Source organism: Borostomias antarcticus, assembly GCF_949987555.1.
Source record: "Borostomias antarcticus genome assembly, chromosome: 13".
Classification (NCBI taxonomy): domain Eukaryota; kingdom Metazoa; phylum Chordata; class Actinopteri; order Stomiiformes; family Stomiidae; genus Borostomias; species Borostomias antarcticus.
Window position 1 is genome coordinate 8,155,547 of NC_140246.1, and position 18,982 is coordinate 8,174,528.

Consider the following 18,982-nt stretch of genomic DNA (forward strand, 5'->3'; position numbering starts at 1 on the left):
GGTCCCTTGAAAAGGGGGGTATGTATGTTTCATTTCAAATTTATTGTGGTGATGTACCAAGCCAAAATGATGAAAACTGTGTCAATGTCCAAATATTTATGAACCTTACTGTATGTATGAGGCATAATGAGGTTTGCTTGGTCCAGGTTTGAATATGCTAATGGAACTAACTAATATGACCTCAGGGAGAAAGTAGTAGAGAAAAACAAGAAAATCAGAGACATACTCTCCGTCAACTCTTTGGCACCTCACTTTTAGGCCAATTTGTGAGGAATGTAGATTTGCTGTCCAGAGAGAATATGTGCCTAATTTAGAATTCAGCGCTGAATATATATATATATATATATATATATATATATATATATATATATATATATATATATATATATATAAAACTGTCTTCAGAATTGTTATGACATTTCAGTGAATGTTCTTGTGATCTGATCTAAATTAGGGAGAGTGCCACTACTGGTACTGAACTAAATGAGATTATCTCCTGAACCATCTATTATACAGAGATTAAATTGTCATCCTGTTAGATTTTCTATAATCTACAATGAGTGTGGGATCTTTTGGTTTAATATGCATTATCTCATTAAAGTGTAGGCTATTTGTTCTCATCCGATTAAGAGGGAGAGAGAGTAGCAGTCCCAATTCAAAACATTAGTTTTGGCTTCCTGTAGCTGCCAAGGTACTTTCATTTGACTCATGTGTGACTCATTACCTTGATTTTCAAACTTGCTTGCCATTGGTTAATGCACTAACCTGTGTATTATCGGGGTTGTAACTTTGGAGGCAATCAAAGACTGTTTGTCTGAAAACCACTAGCCTATGCATTTAGAACAGTAGAGGAAACAAAATAGGCCTAAATAAAACATGTTCCACGGGTCCTGAAACTAGAGTGGGATACGCAACAGCAGCATGCCCTTTTAAATGCCAATGTCATGGACTATTAAGAAAACAGAGATTGCTCATATTCACGCCAAAAAAATAAGTTTTACTTAGAAATTAATCCGTTTTGTGAATGGAATGGTTTCTGTGTGTAGATAATCTATTTCTCACTTTGGACTGCAGTAGGCTATTAATTAAGTAGCCTAGCCTACTGTAGCATAGCCTAGAGTTTCACTTTTTAAGAGTTCGAATGCTTAGAAGTTCATGTGATGGTTCGAAGCCGCCCCCCCCTCTCTCTTTCCCTCTCTTTCTCTTTCCCCCTCTCTCTCTTTTCCCCTCTCTCTCTCTCTGTCTGTCCCTCTCTCTCTCTGAATCCATACTCAAATTGCTGCGTGGCTGTGCCAGTGGAAATACCGTTACCCCCCCCCCTCTCACGGAAAGCTTTGGATTTGGGAGAGCCTTCTTCTCTCCTCCTCCAGACTTCACATCCGGGTCAGTTGGCTGTAACTGTTCAGCTCAGTAGAGCAAGGCAGGCTGAGCCAGCTGCTCTATCTCCTTTACTGACATGGATACTACCACTGGCGTCTGTTACAAACTACCCTCCATCTAGCTAGACAGCAGGAACCAGTGACGCGGACAGGACCGATAACTTACTGAATGGCTGCTCTCGTGTGATATAGTCATTGTTTAGCCATGTCCAAAAGCCTGAAGAAGAAAAACCACTGGACCAACAAAGTCCACGAGAGTGTCCTTTGCAGGAATGAAGAAGGGGAGCTCGGGTTCGAGTTGAAAGGAGGCGCGGAGAATGGACTGTTTGCCTTTATCGGAGAGGTTAAACCAGGCAAGGTGGTCTGCCAGAGCGGCAAATTGTCCCAAGACGAACTACTCCTTGAGGTCAATGATACGCCGGTGGCCGGATTAACAGTTAGGGACGTCCACGCAGTGGTCAGACACTCTAAAGACCCCGTTCGTCTAAAGTGTGTCAAACAAGGTGAGACAAATTGCGAAACAGACATCATCTGCTAACAGATTGCCAAAAGGCGCGTCTGCCTTTGTGCACACTGTAATGCCTTCTTTTGTGTTTCCATTGAATGTAGCCTAAAATATTTCCCTGCAAGAAATTGATAAAGTCATCTCCGAAGTTGAAAACAGCTGCGAACTGAGCGCAAACTTCTCTTACATAGCCTATCCTTTGTTGTTGAATGTTTACAGTGAAGGTGTAAAGTTGCGTGCGTGAAGAATTATAGCCTATTGGTAAACCGTTCCCCGTGTTATAAAGTTCTTGTTGCTATGAAACTGAATTGGTGATGGTGGCATGACTTTAAGGGGGTGTGTTGTGTTTGAGAGGGGGGCTATCGTCTTTCCTTGCATCGTGCGTAGTTTGTGATGCGTAGGCTTAAAATGCTATTAGACTGTTAGACTAATTGTATCGCTTTCTGTTATGGGCTGTTTTCCGGTTCATGTGGTTGGCTGTCATGCAGTGAAGGATTGTTTTATCTAAGGGCATTGTATCTAATAGCAGCATGTGGGTGTGGCATGTTGTTATAAGCGATATATTTTTTTTTATTCGAGTTATTTGAACACAAGACGTTTTGTCGGGGGCATTCCATCACACATGCTACTGTCAAATGTAGGCTACTGTTAACTTAATTATCTTTAGAAGAAAACTAAGTTAACAGGAGATTTAGATACATGAGCCTAGACGCAGCATTTAGATAGCCCACGTTAGATGCACGTGTGAAAGACTTATTGAAATGCGATGCAAAGTTGACAATGGCCGCGTTTCCCGATAAAGAACCTTCTTCGTATGGGAGTTATGAACTACTTTGGAGTTAAGTGCTTCTTAACTCGTTCAGGAAACCCGGCCAATATTGATTAAGGTCTACCTTATGGTGGCAGAGACGGTGAACATCAGCTGAGCCAACAGCTGAGCGCGCACTCTCACATTGTTATTCACATGCATGCCCACGTCTTGCAAACCCTCTGTCTTCCCCTCTGATCCTCTCTGAACTCATGACATGAGGTGTCTCGCACTGCAGGCTGGGAAAGAGATGTGTAGTTTCTCGCTCTGGGGTGAAAAAAAATCAACCCTGTAAGGAGCTTAGAATCAAAGTCTTGGACTGTGTGTTTCGTGAGACTGGCAAGCTGTGGCACGTCACGTCATAGTAAATATACTCTGGGAGTTTTAAATTAATGATGTATGGACCTAATTTTCACTCTCTCTGTGTGGGACAGATCGCCCAAGTGATCACACAAGCTGCTCACTCTTTTCTCATGTTTGCCTTTCTGTCCTCGGGTTTTTTATGAAGCATTCCAATGTAACAATTTCTGACTTTCTATTACACACATCAGTAGCCTACACTTTATATTTGCATGGCAATTTATTGTAAAACGGGATGCTGATTTATCGTTGTCAATCTGTATTGTAGGTTCCACCTCCATTAGCCTACATGTTTTATTTACATCTTGCCAGTATGTCTTTAAATAGCAACAGGAATGTCCAGGATCCCACAACTCTTTGTCTGTGTTTTCCGGACACGGTGGCTATCAGTTTAGATTAATGAAATTCTTCCTTTTGTCTTATTACCTGAGCTAAGTGCCGTTCTTGTGTAACGACTCAAGTATTAATATTAAAGTATCTATCTATCTATCTATCTATCTATCTATCTATCTATCTATCTATCTATCTATCTATCTATCTATCTATCTATCTATCTATCTATCAATTACACAGCGAAGAGGCACCGCCAAGGGCTGGTGAGAGTGGCCTTGATCTTTCTGATGTGAAAACATGTTATCAGTGGAGCTGGACACTACGGCCGAAGAGCTTCGTTCAGCTCCAGGCCCAGATGTGCTCCACATTCCTGCTTTTCGGAACAATAGATTCAGTGTACTGACTGACACAGATAAGAGAGATAGGAAAAACTCTCTCTCTGCCTCCCTCCCTCTCCTCTCGGTGTTCTTGGTGTACCTTGCAGGTGTGCCGTGGCCTACAGTTGACCACTTTACACGCTTGGTTAACCTACAATGGTTGTTCACGGCATGTATGAATAATGCATGGGACCCCTCTTGTTCAGTGGTCCGATGCTGCGATAAGGTCACGGGCCTCAACAAACAGCGTACTACCCTCCCTTTGTGACACACGACGCCTAATGTGCTGTTTTAGCGGCCTCCGATGCAATTAAAACAAGTCTAGGCTCCAAATGACACACTGTGCCTGTTGGGTGTGCTGGAGAATGGACATTGTTTACGTGATTGAGTATGCTGGAGTTCCCAATTTCCGTTTGTCTTAAATTTCCCGTGCATTTTTCATGACTCGGGTAATGCAAGCAGCGCCATCCTTCTCTTTGGTGCCTTGGTCCAGAGCAGAGCAGAATATGAGGCCTTTATTAGTCCCTGGGGTGAGGATTAGATTAGATTGCCACCAGCGATCAGCTTCTGGAACGAGATGTAATTAGGAACTCCGCAAACAACAGATTGGGACATTACCAAACATAAGACCTCAGAAACTGTGTCAAGACAACCAGGCACTTTAATGAGTCCCCCTGAGGAGAAAGTCGGAAGAGGAACGCAAATGTGAATAGTCATCCGCGTGTGTGTGTGTGCGCGTGTGTGTGTGTGTTTGCGTGTGCATATGCATGTGCCTGTGTGTGCCGGAAGAGGAACGTGAATGTGAAGTCACCCCTGTGTGTGTGCGTGTGTGTGAGTACACACAGTAAGGCTGCATGGATGTTTAACACGTCTGACTGACTCGTAATCCACTCCTGGCATGTTTTCCCCACGGCCTGCCCCGGCTGAGCCCTACCACGGTGAACATGACAGACGTACTTCTCACGCCCCAGGGCTGCTAAGCTCCCTCCACACTCATGGCCAGTCACAGTAGCAGCGCCGTAATCACGCCATGGAACGCTCTTCATACACAGAGGCAGCACAATGCGCTTTACAGAGAGCAATGAGGGGATGGACATAGGTCCTACCCCTACATACTGTATTCCAGAGGGAAGCAAAAAAACAGCTCTTGTTTTATTCAGTCGGAGTGGTGGTTCGCGTACGCAGATGCAGACGGTGACTCCCCGCTTCCCAGAACAGCGTTGGTTTGCCAGGTAAGGACGGGGACAGGGTCGAGCTCAAGAGGGTCCTCGCCGGCTCCCACTTGGCATCCGGGGTGAGGAGAACTCGTTAAGGCCGAGTGACGGGGGCTCCTGGAGAGGCGAGCGCAGCAACAAGCCACCCCCAACGAGGAGGAGGTGTCCATGAACTCAACCGTGTTCGCTCGAACCCTGCCCCCCTCTCTGCTTTCCACAGTGCACCGCCTGTGTTATTGGGAGGAGACGGCGGCGTAGGTAGGAGGAGCTGACTCATCACTCTGCGCCCCTCTCGTTCCCAGACCCCCAGAACATTCTGTGGAAACACCTCAGCAACAACACCGGGATAGAAATTCCTCTATAGGAATACCTCAGCTCGGCACTTAGATGGGGTATGCTGTTTCCTGGCGGAACAAAGGATAAAACAGTGTGGCAAAACTAAAATACAGGCCAAGCATCTCAGCTCACGTTCGTGCGCACAGTGGTAGCAGCGTTTACAGACTTGATATCCTGGCACAGTGTAGCTCTGGAGCTGGGAGGAGCGTTCGGTAGCGGACACTGTCGCGAACCGGGAGTAGGTCAGTCTGGCTCGGGGAGAGAGTGAGTGGTGTGGCTCTCAGACGGCATCCAGTGGCCCGTGCTGCTGTAACTGGATGATGGATGTCTGTGTGAATGAAAGTGGAGTGGTCAGGGCTTCGTGGGGGGGGGGGGGGGGGTTGGTGTAACGTTTCACCACCCCCCTGTCCCTGAAGGGGGTGTGCCATTGGGTCCTGTACACTACTGTACTCACTTACTGTGGAACCCCAGCTATCTGTCTTCATGACACTCAGAGAGTACAGTACGCAGAATCAGCTTACAAACACACACAGATACACACCCTTGTACAACAGTCCGGCTCTGGGGCTTGCCTGTCTCTCCTGTCAAGCGGGGTAATCAGGGCGGGGGAATTCAGCGAGGCTAGACGGGGACATCATGCTGTCGTGGACTGTTTTTACACCCGTCTGACTCTCACCTTGACCTCCAGGGAGAGGTAATGATACAGCGCACCCACACATACACACACACACACACACACACACACACACACACACAGCAGCCCTGTCTCAGTCATCTTACTGAGCTGTCCGACACTGTGTCAGGTGTGTGTGTTAGGAATTGTACTTTATTAAAGCTAGTTCAGACTAGCGGTATCTGTGCATTTGTTGTGCGTTGTTGTGTTCGTGCGTGTGTCCAGTTACCATGGCGACCAACAAAAGCCAGCAGACGTTATTTCTGTCCTCAACCTGACAGACATACCGTAGATACTGTATCCGCCTTCTTCAACAATAGCACTTTCCCTTTTATCGCCTCCTCTTCAGTGAGAGGTGTTCTTGTGTAAATGCCTTTGTGTTCCGAGAGGAGGTGATAAAATTTCCACACAGGGCAAAACCAGCCGCCTTGTTATCTTATCTTGTTATCTTATCCTGTTATCTTATCCGTTACATTTATGCACTGGACCCACTTATCCTGTTGAGATTAGATCCATGTCTGTGTCTTATCTTATTGGATTTGTGGTGTTTATGTTGATCTGACAGTTACATACTATATATGCGGGCTTAGTGAATGAATACATTGAATAATATATGTATATTCTATACATATTTATACAGATTGTATGTATATATGTATATAATCCATATTGTATGCATACTGTATGTATATATTTCTTGTACTCATGTATATTCTTTACTCTGATCTATTCTGTACATTCATGCTGCTATAACGCCCAAATCCCCATCAACCATCTGCTAAATGACTAATGTAATGTAATCCTATCTTATCAGATATATTTATAAGATATATAACGTGACGCGGCACATTTGGTGAAGGGTGTCCAACCAACAGTGTACCGCTGAAGTTAACCCCGCTTAGCACCTGAAGACGTGAGCCGTAGAGATGTGGATGGACAGGCGCAGTGCGCCACATATGCACCCACAAACACACCGTCCGCAACAAGAGTCACATCTGCAGTGACAGCCCTCGTCTCTCCAGTTCAGGCACCAGCCACAGCCAAGCTGTTCATACCTCCTCCTCCCCGCCGACGGAGGCCGCATCACCGCAGACTGTGAGCCCGGCTGGAGCTTCTTCCGTCAAAGGCCTGCGTGACGGATCTGCGCCGCACACCGGGAGGTATAGTTCTGCACCGAGGACACGGTCGCCATAGCTACGGAACGGCCAGGTTCGCAACTGCAGACTCGCGGCGTCTGAAACTGATGCTGAGTGTTTGGATGGAGCCGGGCGAGACAGAACCTGTCCACTGTGATGGACAAATTGTGGTTAATGGAAGATTCAACTCAAAAAGTCCAATTGGGGTCTGAAAGCGGCTTTGTCAGAGAGATCCTGCCCCGGATCTCCTGAACACATCTACTTTGGAAATGGGTTCATATCCATTGAAAGAGGACAGGTTCTGTTTCGGCTTCCAGATGGCTGCGGTTTGTTTCACTACGCATCGCAGCGCGGCGTTTGTTGTCTCGTTAACGACGAAGGCGCCTCCCTCCTGCCAACAAATTGTCCCTGCGACGCACGCCACACAGCTGTCGGCCTAGGCGGGGGGTTCACCCGCCGTGAACGCACTGTTTACGTTTCCAGCTCGCCATGAGAGACGGCGGCGCAGTTGTTCGCCATAGAGACGCCAGTCGAAGCTGCCCAGAACAGCAGCGTTGACCTCGGGGGGTCGCGGAGGAGCGGTGAGCGTGTCTCGGCAGGAGGGGCTGCAGACCAGAGAAGCTCTCCGCGCGCAACCCCGGGCGCCGCGGAACACGCTTCCCCGCGGCGGGAGACGCATTAACGCAGTTCGTCTCCTGCGTCCTGAAAGACATGCGGCCGTGCTCTGGAATGTAAATGATGTAAATGAGTGAAATGCACTTAGCAGAGGCTGACCTGAACAGAGAGAGAGAGAGAGAGAGAGAGAGAGAGAGAGAGAGAGAAAGATGGTGATGGAGAGAGAGGTTGAAAGAGAGGGAGATGGAAATAGAGAGAGAGATGAGAATATTCAGCAAACTCTCCAGCCTACGCTGCTTCTTTGCTGATTCACTGAAAACGGGGAACAATCAATATGGAACTACAGTCTTCAGGCTCCAGAGAGTATCTTTATCTATCTATCCATCTCCCCACAACAGGGACATGTTAGCTACTGGATACCACATCAAACACTACCTCCCCTTCACCTGTGTGTGTGTGTGTGTGTGTGTGTGTGTGTGTGTGTGTGTGTGTGTGTGTGTGTGTGTGTGTGTGTGTGTGTGTGTGTGTGTGTGTGTGTGTGTGTGTGTGTGTGTGTGTGTGTGTGTGTGTGTGTGTGTGTGTGTGTGTGTGTGTGTGTGTGTGTGAGAAAGAGAGGGGAGAAGGTTTGTTAGTGTGCAGTGTTTGATGATTCAAGAGTTTGAGAGAGGTACGGGAGTTCAAAGGGAATGGGATTCAGACAGCGTATAAGTCTTTTGGTAGGTAGGTCTTTTAAGGACCTTGCAATGAGGAGCAGGCGGGGGGGAACATTGATTTCCTGCTGCCCAGAACGGATCCTACACGCCCTCTGGGAGAGATGGTTAAGATGAACAATGCCGCGTTGGGGTCTGTCGCCTGTGTACTGAAACGGTGGAATTGGGTTTATGGATTAATCCTCCCGATTCTCTCTCTCTGTCAATATAGTCCTGTCAGCTTGTTATCCCGCTGCTATTGAACGTTGACGAGACCCAGAGGCCCTTAACTGCTTATTTTTCTCTCGCACTCACTCTTTCCACACAGTCTCCATCCTCTCCTCTTTTTCTCTTCTACCTCCTTCTCTCCACTCTTCTCTTGCCCTCGTTCATATTCCCCTGCAGAGAAGTCTGGCTGACCTCAGCCAATCGTTTGACCCCGCCCGCAGGCGTCTCTCCATTTCTCTCTCTCTCTCTCTCTCTCTCTCTTCTCTCTCTCTCTGTCGATCGTGTTTACCATTTAGAGTCAGTAGGGGCATGGCGGTCCAGAGAGGAATAGAGATGTGTGTGTGTGTGTGTGTGTGTGTGAGAGAGAGAGAGAGAGAGAGTCGGGGGCGGGACCCGCAGATATCCCTCAGTGCTTTCTATCAGCCAGTGGGAGAGAGCTTCTTAAATGCAGTCTGGTCCTGAGAGTGACGGACCTGATGCTCTTCACAGGCGGAGGGGGGGGGGGGGGGGGGGGCTGGCGGAGATAGAGGGGTAGAGATAGACGAGAGAGAACAGTGGAGATAAGAGAGAGCGGTACAGAGAGAGAGGTGATAGAGGTACAGACAGAGAGCAGCAGAGATGAGAAAGAGCAGATAGAGAGGTACAGACAGAGATAGCAGCAGAGAGGAGAGAGGGAGAGAGAGCAGCGGAGATAAGAGAGAGGGAAGATGGGTACAGAGAGAGAGAGACGAGACAGAGCAGTGGAGATGAGATAGAGCAGTGGAGAGAGAGAGAGGAGATAGAGAGGTACAGGCAGAGAGCGAGAGCACCAAGGAAAGACCCATGCTACTACACTGGGGGTAGGGGGACTACTTGCTAGGATGGCCTTTCGCCCAACGCCAGGGTCCGGGACGAGTATCTCCATCAGGTTCCCCTGCACGTCTGGAGTGCTGTCTGCACGCTGTGAGGCAGGGTCCTATGAGGGTCGGCAGGGGTCCTATGTCACACCGGTGGTCAAAGCCGGGCACGTTGTCATTGTGCCCACGATCAGCCAAACACAGTGGTGGTACCCCTTGGTTGAGGCTTCGCATGGCACAGCTGGCATGCTTTGTCTCACACTGCCCACACTGACTCCGTATTGAGTCATATGACATTAGTATAGCGTTATAACATTAGTATAACATTAGTATAACGTTAGCCATGTGAGGTAACCCTCTTGGCGGGCTTGCGATGGAGCTTGACAAATCAATTGGAATAGAAATTAAGACTTGGCTCTCGCAGATGTCAGAAATCTGCCCGACCGGATTGATTTTTCAAGATGCTAACCGTGTGAAAGCTGGCAGATTTTCTAGTGAATTTCTAAAATGTTCTGAGTCAATACTTTTCACAGGAGATAAGCAGTGAAGAGTGTGTGTGTGCGCGTGTGCGCGCACACGTTTTCCTCGTGATATCGGGCTGGTGCATGCACGCACACTGAGAAACAGAACACACACACAATGAGGAACACGATGATCTTCTGACCGTGACGATGAGGTAGCCAGACGGAGCAGTCTAATATCTGGCATCCTCCTCAGTAGTCGCTACGGTCTCTCCCACAGTAGGCTGTGCAAACTGTTGTTCAACAGAAGGCATGCAGTAATTAGACTGAGGTCAGAGGAGTGTCCTCTCTCTCTCTCTCTCTCTCTCTCTCCCTCTCCCTCTCTCCCCTGCATCTGTACTCTCTCAGAAGTGGGACGTTTCACTTTTTAAAAGCATCCCGTCTCTCTCCCCTCACTAATCTCCCCCCTCTGACCCCTCCCTCACAAAATTCCTCTCTTTCTCTTTCTCTTTCACTCCCTACCTCCCTCCCTCCCTTTTGCACCCCTTCCCTCGTCCTTCTCTCGCTCCCTCCGTGCTCTTCCTGTCCTCCTCCCTCTCCCCCTCTTCTCTGAATGAAAGCCCATTCTTCTGTCATAACTGTGGTATGCGCCTGTCCTCTTGTCTTAACAGGAGAACGAAGCCGGCGGTGATGAGAACACAACCTAGAGCAGTAATTAACCGGAGCCTCCCTGCTCGCCGGGAGAACAGGCAGGACTCGGACCGGAGCTCAGCTGTAGTCGTATTATATTGCACGGGGAGATAATTCCCCACAGCCATTGTTTAAAGAGACATTGTTTGCCCCTGATAATGCGAAAATTCACGTGGGGTATTCTGTCTGTGCAGTTGTAGAGTGGTAATGCATAATGCCGCGTCTCATCTCATGGGACTGTCTGTGCGGCATCTTGTCGGTGCCATGCCATAATTCCAACATCCCATTATTCCGACCACTCAATGTTCCGAAAATTACCCATTATTCGTCTCATTGTTTCGACGTCCCGTTGTTCCGACCATATTAAACCCATTCGTCCGACGTCCCATTATTACGACCAATATCAATCTCTACCACTTGGCAGAAGGGGATAGACGTGGACACAGGCAGTGGCACTGGAGGCGTGCGGGCATGCAGGGGAATTGCTCAATGCTCGCTGCCCGAGCGCCTCCACGCATATACGTTATTTTCATCATAGCCTACTGTAACTGTTATGTTGTATGATGCCGTCTATAAATTATGTTTGGATGCGATGGACAAACGTCGAATTCTGAAGTCTGCTAAGTGAGACCAGTTTGGTCGGAGTAATGGGACGTCAGACGAATGGGTTTAATATGGTCGGAACAACGTTGAAACAATGAGACGTCGGAATAATGGTATGTCGGAATTATGGCCAGCCCCCATCTTGTCAACCTTGACGACGGAGCGAAGCCGCCCACGCTCCCGTCTGTCTCAATCCAGGCTCACCGCCAGGGATAGTCTGCACACCAACTAGGGTGGCCAAATTTCAGGAATATTCACAAACCTCCCATGGTAATTAACTGTACAACAGAAATTACTCCTGTTAATTCCCCCAAAATGTCCAGTTAATTCCCATTCATTCCCATAAATTCCCGTTGGTGAATTTTGGGAAGTTTGCAGATATTCCCTGGAATTTTGCAACCCTCACACGGACCCGGCGTTAGGGCTTGTCCACACGGACCTGTGTACTTCTGAAACCAAAGTTTTTCCGTCCACACATGTGGTGTGATAAAAAAATATGATATCCACACAAAACCTCAAAATCCGCTACCAAGCGATGTAATACACATGCCAAAGCAGTAGGTGGCGATGTAACTTCTAACTAAAAGGCCATTTTAACCAACCGGAAAAGGGAAGCACGGAAAATAAAAACAACCCAGAATCCAGAACCTCTGTTGGCGGGCACCCAAAAGCGCGGTTGCGTGTGAACGAACAGCCAAACCGTGTTGAATACACTGTTTCAGAAGTACACAGGTCCAAGTGGTCAAGCCCTTAGTAAGTTGGAGGGATCCATCCCTTAACCTCTCCGTGGGACTCAAACATGTTGTTTCGTCCTCCGGAGCCCTCGGGCCTCGACCTCATCCCGGCCGCGGTCCAGCCTGTCTGCTCCATGTGTAGCTCTATTAGCGCCAGCAGAGATAAACAGCGGGCTCCTGCCCCCCCGCCCCCTTCGTCTGCCCTGGCACGCCGCTAGCCCTCCCTACGCTATCTGGCCTCGCTCTGCATACATTACTATGAGTGATGGGCAGCCATTGTTCTAACTTGAAGGGAGCCACAGTTATTCTAATGAGGTGTGGGAAAAGGGCGCATTGCTAAGCATCCTATCCTCCCCTCTCTCCATCTCTCTCCCTTTCTCTCTCTCTCCCTGGCCTGCTCCCTCTTTCAATTACCACTCACTCCCTTTCTTTTTCTGTCTTTTCTCTTTATGTCAAACACATCCACGCTTGCACACATTCACGCTTGCACACCTACACACACACATGGACACACATTACACACACATACACACACACACACACACACACAAAATCACACTGTTTTGTGTTATTGCTGTCTTTCTACCCCACTCAATTTCTTTCTATATTCATCAGTCCTTTATATTTGTTAACAATCATTGCACGCCCAGACAACATGCAGGGGACAAGGTGTGTGTGTGTGTGTGTGTGTGCTCGCTAGTGTGCGTGTGTGGAAGGAGACCTTGGCAAAGAAAGCCTGATATCCCATAGTGAACTGCCAGTCAGAAAATCATGCTCCTGAATGGCTGAGCTAAACACAATTAAAACCTCAAGGTCATTAGAAAACACTGTTTTTCTTCCTTCGGTGTCTCATTAACACGTCCCAGAATCCTCTGCATTCATCATTGACGCATGGCTCCGCGGCGTGATGCATGGCTCCAGTGCCTTGTCACTCTGTTGTCTACCGTACAGTAGCACTGACTGGCTGGAGTTGGTTGGCAGCACGCGGTAACAAGCTTGTCTAAGTAGAACAGGGTAGCTGTGTGCAAATCCATCCTGTCTTTAGGCCAGGTGCAGGATTAAAAAAAACATCTCGAATCTCAGAGGAAAAGGATATCTGCACACTGCATTAGAGCTCCCAGTACTTTATTCAGTGAGTAAGCTTGTCTAACGCAGGTGCACTACAACTGCAGCTTTCCTAAAGGGCTGATTGTTTACTAATGGCGGTTGGTTGCCGCCCCCGCCTACACCTCAGCACCTCTCCACTTCTCTGGATTTGAAGCGTTAATGAACGCCAGAAGCTGCTAAGGCTCTGCCTTCTCCCGTTGGGCTGGTTGACACTTTTTGAGCACGACTAACCGTTGTTAGTGTGTGTGTGTGTGTGCGTGCGTGCGTGCGTGCATGTGCGTACGTGTGTGTTTTCCCCGAGACGCCGCGGCCAGGTAACCTGACGCGCCAGATGGTTTGTTTCGCATAACCATCTGGGAACTCTCTGTTCGAAACTGTTTGGAAAAGTCACTTTCAAAAATACTTGGCAGGTGATTGGATGAACCATCTGTCTATCACCATCTATCACGCACTCATTTCCACGTCGTCACACCTAAACCCGCCCAGCGTAGCTGTTTGTGTTTCAAATTCCTCAGAGCCAACGCTGATCGGCGAGATCGTTTTCTGATCTGGCACAAACGGATCTCTACAGAGAGTATCCGGACTGATTTGCAAGAGAAACAGGATGTGACCTTGCGAAACCAGGACAGTCTCACGAGGCTAGCAGCGGTGACTCCGCCTTCTCCTCCGATGCCTCAGACTTATCCGTGTGCGAGATTTGATTGGATTTGTTGTTTATCGAGGGTCATCCCATGCGGCTGTACAGTGCGGACGCTGAACAAATCAGCACGGGCTATTAGATAGTGATTTCAGCGAACAGATCCAATCAGAGTCCTATTACCCATTCCTAAGCCCCCATCAGTAGAGTGCTTGCGGCGAGCGGTACAGTGAGAGATACGGTATCTCACCGGTCACGTTGGGCTAGACACCGTCGCTGTTAAACTAATGCCCCGAGCAGTTTATCGGCTCACATTGAAACCGACTCTGCGGACAGTCTTAGTGTTATGAGTTTTGATGTTGACCCTGCGCGAATTCATCTGAATGGCTGTTATACAGACCAAGAATGTCATTCGTTTCAAAAAGCATTGTGTGTAATGAGCCACGTTTAGGCTGAATCTGATAGCGTGAGTGTAGAGTATAGCAACACATCCATTGTTTAATGTACTGTATATGCGTTCTCACATAGCCAGAGCGGTCAGGACCCTCTCCTCCACTCCCTCCTGGCTGGTACACAGTGGCTAAACCCTACCCAGTTACCCCACACAGGGAGTCTCTCAACAGGGAGCCATAGATACCACACTAACAGCTATACAGCAGAACAACAGTATTCTCTTCTCCTCTCCTCTCCTCTCTTCTCTCCACCCCACAGCTCTCCTTTCCTTTCCTTTCCTCTCCTCTCCTCTCCTCTCCTCTCCTCTCCTCTCCTCTCCTCTCCTCTCCTCTCCTCTCCTCTCCTCTCCTCTCCTCTCCTCTCCTCTCCTCTCCTCTCCTCTCCTCTCCTCTCCTCTCCTCTCCTCTCCTCTCTCCTCTCCTCTCTGCCTGTGAGTGGCTGTGCCTTCCTGTCACTATACTGTCACTCTTCTACTGTGCCTCCAACATAGTCGCACACAGAGGCATGAGGGAGACGAGGGTTCAGTGTGTGTGTGTGTGTGTGTGTCTGTGTGGGAGAGAGGGAGAGAGGGAGAGAGAGAGAGAGAGACTAGTGAGATAATTCCTCAGGACCTGAGATGAACCTGAGACGTCCCTGACGCAGTGTTACATGCTAATCAAGACCAACAGTCACTATCGTATTACTTTCTCCCTCCCTCCCTCCCTCTCTGCAACATTCATTAGCACAACCAGGATTACATGTTAGCAGCCACTTTCTCTCTCTGTGGCCCTCTCACATTACCTCAACTGGGCCTGAACACCTGAACATCACACTAGCAGTGTTGGAGATTAAGCCCTCCCGTTTTTTCTCTCTCTCTCTCTCTCTCTCTCTCTCTCTCTCTCTCTCTCTCTCTCTCTGTCTCTCTCTCTCTCTCTCTCCCCCTCAACCGCTCTGTCCTTGAATGTAAAGTAGGTCAGGTGTGTGTGTGAGTATTTACGAGTCTGTGTAAACACGTGTGTATGTTGCAAGTGTGTAATGGGTTGTGTGTGTGTATGTGTGTGCGTGCACAGACATGTATGTTTGGCGTTGAGTCGTCAACAGACCCCCAGGCGGGCCGGTGGTGGTGGTGGGGAGGGTGACAATTGTGTATAAGGAAGCACAGCGTGCCAGACCCACAATGCCCCGCTGTTCACAGGAAGTCACCACTCGCGGAACGTGCAGCGGGAACAGCTGGGGCAGCCAGACACATGAGGGTCTATGACAGGTGTGCGCGAAACCTCGAGGGAACCATCCGGGCGCAGATCGTTCCTCTCCGCCGGTACGTCCCCATCGGCTGTGGAGAATTCACATGACAACGGCGGCGTCGGTGGCACCTGTAGCGATGATCGGAGATAGGCGCGTGGAATTGGCAGCTGGATTTGTTTGACGAGCTGCAGTGCTTTGGTTCAACCTCAGGATGAACTTCCTCCAGGTTCTTTTCTGGTTGTTATAGACTCACTCCCCGGGTTTTGAAGGGGGGAGGGCAGGAGAGAGAGAGAGATGGGAAGATAGAGAGAGAGAGAGAGGGGGGGGGGGGGGATGTTACGGACCCTGGAGATGGAGAATGTGTGTGTGAGAGAGAAAGGCGGGGTGGATGTTCTGGACCCTGGAGATAGATAATGTGAAAGAGAGGGAGAGAGAGAGAGAGATGTGTACTATCCCATAGGCCGGGCCAGCGATGAGTCATGACCCAGATGCTCCCAGACAGGGGGGTCTGACCTCACAGAGACAACCCCCAGTGTGAGGGGGCCATACAGGGGGGGGTGGAACGGTATCTTCCCACCAGACCAAATATAACGGGTGGGATGTCGCTAAGGATGACAGATCCCCTGGTCGTCTGGGAACATCCTGGACAATCCTGCTGGATCATCCGTTCTCCGCCACCCCAGAGACAGAGTGTGTGTGTGTGTGTGTCTCTGTCTGTCTGTGTGTGTGTGTGTGTGTGTGTGTGTGTGTGTGTGTGTGTGTGTGTGTGTGTGTGTGTGTGTGTGTGTGTGTGTGTGTGTGTGTGTGTGTGTGCGTGCGATGTGCGGAGAATGACATGGGAGAACTCACCTTATTTATCGCCCTCCCTCCATTTCGACGTATTGATCTATTTTAGATGTCCTCTCTGGATGGGGCCCGAGGGCCGCGCAGCACCAAAGCTTTCTGGAATCATTCCATTGATTGCGGATGAGGGTTGAGGGATAGGCTAGGTTTTAGGGAATCTTTCTCTCTCTCCCGTTCTCTCTCTCTCTTTCTCTGTCTCTCTCTTTCTCTGTCTCTCTTTCCTGCCGTCTCTCCATTTTTCTCTCTCTCGCTAACTCTCTCTAGATATCTTTATCTCTACCTCTCTTTTTCTTATCTCTCTCTAGTGGGATTGAAAGTGCTCGCTCCTCATTCATTCCCATTCTCCTCATTCATTCCCCTTCCCTCCCTGCTCTCCTGACTCACCGGGGATTGGAGAGAGTATGTGGGATTACCCATGAGCATTAGCATCGCTTGTTTCTGTTTACCCGTGCATCAGCTAAGCAAATAAGCCCCACACTCCCATGCCTTAGAGTTTGTTATTGGCTTCCAGCTATTCAAATCCTAGAGATGAGGGTGGGGGATGGAGGGGGGGGATTAATTGTCGGAACTGTGGATTAATTGTTGGAACTGTGGGATTTAAATCCCTCCCTGTACAGGAGATAGGCCCACAGTCAAGGACCAGGTTAGCAGCTCATCGCATCGATGGAGAGACACTGTGGAGCTCTAGCGGCGGCTGGTGGTACTGCAGGAGGTGGCTCTCCAATATTCTGACAGAGGTTTGGGGAGGAGATGTCATCGGCGCCAGCTGGCCAGACGGCAGAGCTGTTGCCGTAACTGGGTTACATCTGACGTCCAGGAACCTGTGGCCAGCGGACCCTGTGTGCGCGCGTGTGCGCGTGTGCGTTCCCCAATTCTTTCTCTCTGAGGTTGGTGTCGGGATTCAATCAGATAGTGCTGCTCTCAGCAGATTGGATTTAGACTGCTTCCCAAATTCCATCTGAATCGAGAGAGAGAGAGAGAGAGTTGGGGGGAGAGGGGTGGGGGTAGGAAGGAGAGGGAGATCTACAGAGAGCCAAGATTGAGTGAGACATTTCCCAGAGAGCAAAATAGAGCAAAATATGTTGTGAATTATATGTGAGGATTGGAGACTCGCCTTTGTCTGTGTGAATATCTCATCCCATCCTGTAACCTTTCAGGAGCTGGAGTCTTGCTGAGCCCAGTGCTGCTGTGAATGATATGAAAGTCAGATTAACAGACGTTATGTGTCTCTGTCCCTTTCTCTCTCTCTCTCTCTCTCTCTCTCTCTCTTTCTTTCTATCTCCCTCCCCATCTTTTTCCCTATCTATCTATCTATCTATCTATCTATCTATCTATCTATCTATCTATCTATCTATCTATCTATCTATCTATCTATCTATCTATCTATCTATCTATCTATCTATCTATCTATCTATCATCAATCACACTGACTGTGTCTGTTTCCTGTCGGCCCTGATGGCCCGTGTGACAACGACACGGACACACGCGCTTCAAAATGATGGCAACACCACAGGGTCTTCGGACACCGTTACACCATCAGACCACACTCTGCCTTCTCTGGGGAGAGATGCTATCTCTCTCTATCTCTCTCTCTCTCTCTCTCTCACTCTCTCTCTCTTTCCAACCCCCTCCCTCTGTTTCCATCTATTTCTCACTCTTTGAGTTTCCACCACTTTTTCCGCTCTGCATTCTCCCTCCTCTCCATTCAGCTGACCTGCAATGGGACGGATGCGACCTCTAACCCTACGTCCCATCTGCCCCCATCACAGAGCTGCCACACTGCGAGAGAAAACAGCTTGGTGAACAGGAATGAATAGTAGACAGACACCTGAGCCCTAGCCTCGTGTGAGTAATAGAGTTCGCCTCGAGTCACCTCTCTTTTTCTCTCTCTCTCTCGCTCATTCTCTCTCAATTTTCAATTCAGTTCCGTTCAAAAGGGCTGTATTGGCATGGGAAATAAGATGACAACGTGAAGAAGTAATAGAGGCATAAAAATACTACTGTATTACTTATATACAGTGTTCAACAATGTGCAAGTTGTTGAAGCTCAAGGTAAAGGTAACTGGGAACAGAACGAACAACCAGATGTAAATATTACCCTTAAAAGAGTTTCAAAGAAATAGATGTATACAAAAATAATAATAATAATAAATAAATAAATAAATATTTTACCTCTCTCTCTCTTTCTCTTTTGCTCTGTGTGGGCGGGGCCAGGCTGTGTTAAAACGCCAGCGCTGTGCCATGAGGCAAGGAGGCTATGTACATGTCAGCTCCGCCACGCTAAGCTGATCCCTGCTGTAATTACATAAGCCTCTGTTTGTTTGAGATGACATACTGTACAGATAGCTTGAGCCACGGCGGGCCTGTGTGTGTGTGTGAGAGAGAGAGAGAGAGAGAGAAAGTGAGAGAGGAAGAGAGAGAGGGAGAAAGTGTGTGTGTGGGTGAGAGAGAAGGAGAAAGTGTGTGCGTGTGAGAGAGAGAGAGGGAGAGTGGGAGAAATAGTGTGTGTGTGTGTGTGTGTGTGCGTGCGTGCGTGCGTGTGTGTGTGTTCCTTGTAATGTAAGACAGTGTACATGTCCTGGTGTCAGTGAACAGCTGCTGTAGTTCTCTGCAGGCTCATAGCCTACAACACGACAAGAGCAGACTTCTAACTCTCATTAATGGAGGAGCTGCTTTCTAACTCTGTTGGAGCTGCCGCTGTTACCTCACCGTAAACACACAGGCATCACACACACACGCAC

At 48.6% G+C, this 18,982-nt stretch overlaps 1 protein-coding gene across 1 annotated transcript in view; it reads left to right on the forward strand.

Moving 5' to 3' along the window:
• Positions 1-1,584: 1,584 nt before the first annotated feature.
• The window catches only part of magi2a (membrane associated guanylate kinase, WW and PDZ domain containing 2a), a gene marked incomplete at both ends in the record, with an annotated part of 152,149 nt that continues 134,751 nt past the window's right edge, over positions 1,585-18,982 (forward strand). The window contains one exon of the mRNA XM_084448128.1: positions 1,585-1,882. Within this exon, the coding sequence (XP_084304254.1) occupies positions 1,585-1,882 (298 nt within the window). The remainder of the gene's footprint in view (positions 1,883-18,982) is intronic.